At 37.4% G+C, this 5,999-nt stretch overlaps 1 protein-coding gene across 1 annotated transcript; it reads left to right on the top strand.

Moving 5' to 3' along the window:
- The first annotated feature begins 1,351 nt into the window (after positions 1-1,351).
- LOC130428245 (uncharacterized) lies at positions 1,352-5,999 on the top strand. Its single transcript, XM_056756102.1, has 7 exons — positions 1,352-3,131; positions 3,550-3,994; positions 4,077-4,196; positions 4,281-4,400; positions 4,491-4,553; positions 4,633-4,932; positions 5,017-5,999. Exons 1-7 carry the CDS (start codon positions 3,054-3,056, stop codon positions 5,652-5,654), a joined length of 1,764 nt encoding a protein of 587 aa, XP_056612080.1. The 5' UTR covers positions 1,352-3,053; the 3' UTR covers positions 5,655-5,999.

The raw sequence follows: 5,999 nt of genomic DNA, 5'->3' as shown, positions 1-5,999 counted from the left end.
TAACGCTTTCTTTGCTAGCAAGTCTACTTCTTCATTTCAATCCACACATACATGTGCAGGTACCCAGAGGAAATGTAATTCTATCCTTAACTGCCTTATTCTAAACAAACTTTGTAAAACGTCAAATACTAAGTCTTGCCTATACCTTCAGATTTACCACTTAGCAGACTAGTGAGCGCAGGCATGGAATCACTGCATATCACCGTTCTTTCTGGTTGGACTTCTTCGATCCACTGTAGAGCTTGTGTGATAGCTAACAATTCAGTAGTAAAAACTGATACATGCTCTGATAATCTTTTTGCAATTTTTATTTTAAAAGTAGGAATATATACTGATGCTGCTGTTCTTCCAGACTCTGGTTCCTTAAACCCTTCTGTAAATACCTGTAATACAGAATAATATTCCTTTGTTATATACTGTTGAACCACTAATTTAGTTGGTATGTTCATCTCTGGTTCTTTCATTATTTTGTGAATTTGTAAATCTATTAGTGGCATAGGGAACAACAGAGGGGAATAGTTGGTATAGCAACAGAAGGAGCAATTTCATAGTCTTTCAACTCCAAGCTGCTCACCTCCTCCCTTACTACCCAACCAAAACGTGTTATTTCTTTATATTCATATTCCCAACAATATAAGTGACTATTATCTACAACTTCAAAGGCAATTTTCTCAATATTTTGATTATTTGTACTCAGATTCCAGAGATTTAAACAGTTATATCTCCGGCAGTTATTATCATATCCTAACAACCTACACATCAATAAAAATCTTAATTGTTCAGCTTTCAAAATATGTACAAATATTGATTTCGAAAAATGTACCCATAAGACTGGTTTTGTTGTCCAGGTTCACATATGTCAACCTATTCATAACCATCCGTTCCATAATTTTGCATAGATTTGATGTCAATGCAATAGGTCTAAAATTAATTGGCTGAGAGTGGTCTTCTCCAGGTTTGGCTATTGGCACTTTGACCCCATGCCTTGAATCTGCTGGCTTATTCCCTGTATCCCATATTTTGTTAAAAAGTCTTAAAATCAAACTTAATGATAATTCTGATAAGTGCATATGTCATCTTTCCCTGGAGAAGTATGTTTGACCCCCACTAGCGCTCTCTTTAACTCATACAAGGTCAATTCTGAGTCCAACATACTTCCTGGTGGATTCTTCTTTACATATATGTGAGGATTCTCCCTAACTTTCTGTTCCCTATAGTTCCTCATATTCTCTGAAATCTTTTCATTACTGTGCACCATTATGAATGTTTCACTAACATCTCTGCTTTATCTCTGTCTTTTATTGCTATTTTTCCATTATTTACTTAAACTGGAATGTTGCTATTTCGCTGAATCCCTCCCATCTTCCTAATCATATTCAACACTTCATTAATTTCCATTTCTTCCCCAATTCTATTACAAAATTCTCTCCAGTAATTTCTTTTTGCTTTTCTTACTTCTCTCCTCAGCCTGTGCTCTCTTGAAGTTAATGTACTCATTAAACAATACTGATTTTCTGGCATTCTTCATTGCTTTATTTATTTCCCTAACTGCCTCACTACACTCTTCATTCCACCACGGACTGCTTTTCTTCTATTTATAATTTTCTTTTTTCTTATTACTTCCTCTGCAGTATTCCTTAACACTTCCCTTATTTTCTTACTTAATTCTTCAATGCCTTCATTATCATCTACCATTTCACACATATTGTTATGACATAATTCTTAAAAAAAAGCTCCCAGTTGGCTGCATTAAATTTCCATCTTGGAATTCTCCCCACCAATGTTTGGGTAATGTCCACACCAACTTTACACCATATAGGATAATGATCACTTACCATTGTACTTTATTTACATACATTCCATTCACAATTTCTAGCTAGATTTTCTGATACTAGAGTAATATCTAAAGTGGATGTACACCCCTGAGTTATGTTTATTCTTACCATTGTTAATACATACTTACTGTCCCCAATCTAACATTTCTTCCACAATCAGCCCATTATAATCGGTTTTATAACCCCTATAGTTTATTATGGGCATTAAAATCACCACACCATATTACTTTCTGATTTGTGTTACCTCTTATATCTTCCAATACTTCCTTGCTTAACTTTTCACATGGATTGTAAAAATTAATTACTTTAATACTACGGTTCCCTTCCCAGATTTCCAGCACTACCACCTCCTTGTCCACACTCTCATCAACATTCCTATATCCCACACCTTGTGTTATAAATGTATAGCTATCCCACCTCCATTACCTTGTTTCCTGTTTTTCCGAATTACCTCATATCCTTGTACAACAAAATTAAACTGAGGTTTGAGCCCTGTTTCTTGCACACATATTATTTCAGGTTTTTTTTCTAAATCAGAAATGAACTTTTTAAACTCTTGCCCATTAGCTATTAAGCTTCTCGCATTCCACTGGAATATTAGCAGCACCGTTATGTACCACCACATCCCGGTTGAGTGTATGTTGTTTGCATCTTTATTTCTCATTAATCATATCCACTGAAATATCACCGAACTTTTACCACCGACAATGAAAACATCAAGATGTAAATCACCTCGACTGCTCTGCGCAGACCGCATGTCAAACGGCAGCAGCGTGATCTCGCGATACTTGGATGTTTAACGCGAGCGGCTTATTTAATCGACCAGATTCGTTTTAAATAATGCACTTATTACGCTAGATGGCGTCTTTTACACCCTAAACTTTATTAACAGTCACTGATTCGTGTCCTCTGCTTGTTAAACATTTGCCTAATGCTTTCAGCTGTTACAAATTGACAACATTACAATTTAAATGTATTTTATGTCTTTAGTTTAATGGTTTATGTTTATATTTAAGGATTGCTTTGGTTTCCATTGGTTACTAATATTGTCGATGACGTCAGACATCTACATAAATTGTTGACAGCGCGAGCAAGTGCCGGAGTTACTCGTTTGTATTCTCGATTACTTTTACATTTGCGCTTTACAAAAAAGTACCATAAATACTTTATTTAGTTTAGTATTAAAGTAAGTAGGCTACTTTATTGAAGTTTCACATCATGGGACAAGTGAACTGTGGATGTTTGGGCCACGAGACTTCAGATCCGGAATGCAATCAAACACTGGAGCAGTGTTGGGTAAGTTACTCTGAAAAAGTGATAATTACTAGTTACTAATTACATATTCAATAGTGTTATTACATTACTGTACACATTACTCCATTCAAAAAGTATTTCATTTCTTATTCCTAATTACTTTCTACATCAATCTTGATTAGCATTGATTCAAGGATAAACATGAAACGGCTTAATTCATTATTTCAAATAAATAACTACATCAATTATTCTTATTAACTGACCAAAGTAAACCAATGTGAGAAGGATACATTAAAGCATACATTATAAACTTAGACTTAGAGTTGATGTCATTTTCACCATTGAATATATTACACAGTATTTAGTTCAATTACATCAGAAGAAACTGTAATTAAATTACAGAAAAATAAGAGTACTTAGTAAGATTACTTAGTAACTAGTTATAACCAACACTGTACAGGAACAAGATCAGAGAGGAGCACAGCGTCAAGATGACTCCACACCGACAAGTTCCAGACGTGACACGAAAATGAGGAAGATTAAGAAAAGAGCCAAATATTCAGAGCAACACGTGAACGTATCTGAACACAAGAGAGAGATGAAGAAGATGCAGACTGACACCAAAACAAGTCCTGCGGTTCACAGAAATTCTAGGAAGGAATCCCGAGATGCTTCTCCATTGAGCATCGATACCTTGACACTTTCGCTATCTCCTCCACCGATACAAGTCGCTCCATGGCCACCAGCTTCAGCAGCTGAGAGGGTAAAATCCAGTCATCCATCAAGGCTGGAACCACTGGTTATTCCTGTTGATCCTCAACCCTCAACTGAAACACCTGGAAGATCAGAGGTGAGACGTTCAAGGAGGAAACGGAGGAAGGACGCTGAAAACATGGATCATGAAGGTAAGAAAACATTTATAAAGACATGAAAAAATTAAATCTGTCATGGAAAAACTTTGAAACTCTCTTTCTCTTCATTCATCAGTGTCTAAACCGTTGGTGATACGTGTTGATTCTCAACCTGCGAATGCATCAACTGAGAGATCAGAGGAGAGACTTTCAGCAGATAAACTGAAGAAGGGGGACAAGAAAACGGATCATGAAGGTAAGAGAAAGTTTAAAGATGTGACAAGAGTGCATTGTGCTGAGGCAAAAACATTGTGACTCTCTAAATCCCATCATTCATCAGTGCCTGAACCGCTGGCAAGACGTGTTTATCCCAAACCATCAACTTCATCACCCGAGAGATCAAAGATGAGACGTTCAAGGAGGAAACTGAGGAAGGAGGCTGAAAACCTGGATCCTGAAGGTAAGAGAAAGTTTATAAAGATTTCACAGTTGAAACACTTTGTATGTTGAGGTAAAACCTTGAGACTCTCTCCATCTATTCATTCATCAGGGTTTCATCGATCTGCCTCTGCCGACCCGAATCCTGAACAGACGGAGGTGACAAAATATGAAGGTAAGAGAAAGTCTAGTGATGTATGACAAGATGAAACTAAAAACATCAACACTCACTTCATCTCCTTTGCCAATATCAGTTGGTCCACCAACACCTGCTCCAACAGCTGAGAGGGTAAAATCCCGTCATTCATCAGTGCCTGAACCGCTGGTCACGTCACACTCTGATCTCTTTACACGCCTGGTCCTCTTGGACATTGAAGATGATGATGAGGTGCATATCATCTCTCCATTTGTTATGAATGACACCAGACAGAGAAGACCTAAGCCCAAGAGGGAAAAACAACCAACGTTTTGTTGGGTGGAGGAGAACCAAGAGAGGCTGGAGAGTAAAAGATCAGCGAAGAAAGTGAACAATGCTAAAGACACGGACCATGAAGGTAAGAGAAAGTGTATCAGATGTGACAAGAGTGCATTGTGTCGAGATAAAACATTGTGACTCTCTCAACGTCTTCATTCTTTAGGATCATCTCCTTACATCCCATACGAACATACCGAGGCGATATCACTATCAGCACCTTCATCACAGTCTGATCTCATCCTCATGGACATGAATGATAACACCGAGTCTGATGAGCCTGAGGTGAAGTTCATCTCTCCATTTGAGCTGAAGGACACCAGACACAGAAGACCGAAGTCCATGATAAAAGATCAGCCGATGTTTTGTTGGATGGAGAGCACGGAGATGCTGGAGAGTGAAACTGAAATGGATGAATTCCAGCCAGAAGCTCCAGAGCAGCAGGAGACACCTGTGAATAAATACCATCCAGAGAGCAACGCTGACAAACAACAAACCCTTCAGAAGGAGAAAGACGCTCATGAAAACACCATCATGACAGGTCCTTATGGTCCCGTTGGAGATACCCAAGATCACCTGACAGGTCCAGAGAAGACCAAAGCTGCCAGCAATACAAAAGGATTATTTGTTCTTCATCACTGGCTTGAGAAAAAGACCAAAAAACGACAGGAGGAGAAAATGAGAAAAGAAAGGGAAATATCAGAAACACAGTTACTGCGTGAGAGATACCTCAACAGTCCAGCATTGAAGCATTTGTGTGTAAATAAGAACAACTCTTACTATATCCCGAATCTCCTTCTGTAACTCACACTACTGTAACAGTAGTGACTCCTCATCTGCTCCAAATGAACCCTAAACCTCCTATACATATCTTTTCTCTACATGTGTGAAAAAAACTTAAGTGTTATGTGCAAAATTATTTGGTTTATGTGTGATATAAATAAGTAAATGTGTTAAATAATGAAGTATATGAGCAAAATAATTAAGTATATGTGCAAAAAATGAAGTATATGTGCAAAAAAAATGATGTATGTGCAAAAAAAAGAAGTTTGTGTGCAAAAAAATAAGTATGTGTGTGCAAAGAAAACTCCTGTACAGTTTGACTTACTCTGTGTGCAATGAATAAACTTGTCTTTGTTTAAATACAAA

Source organism: Triplophysa dalaica, chromosome 9 (assembly GCF_015846415.1).
Source record: "Triplophysa dalaica isolate WHDGS20190420 chromosome 9, ASM1584641v1, whole genome shotgun sequence".
Taxonomy (NCBI): domain Eukaryota; kingdom Metazoa; phylum Chordata; class Actinopteri; order Cypriniformes; family Nemacheilidae; genus Triplophysa; species Triplophysa dalaica.
The sequence above is the reverse complement of the archived record's forward strand: the minus strand, read 5'-3'. Positions and strand labels throughout refer to the sequence as shown.

Coding starts and splice junctions, on each gene's coding strand:
- LOC130428245 (XM_056756102.1), top strand. CDS start 3,054: ATGGGACAAGTGAACTGTGGATGTTTGGGCCACGAGACTTCAGATCCG. Junction 3,132..3,549: donor AAACACTGGAGCAGTGTTGG/GTAAGTTACTCT, acceptor AACACTGTACAG/GAACAAGATCAGAGAGGAGC. Junction 3,995..4,076: donor TGAAAACATGGATCATGAAG/GTAAGAAAACAT, acceptor TTCATTCATCAG/TGTCTAAACCGTTGGTGATA.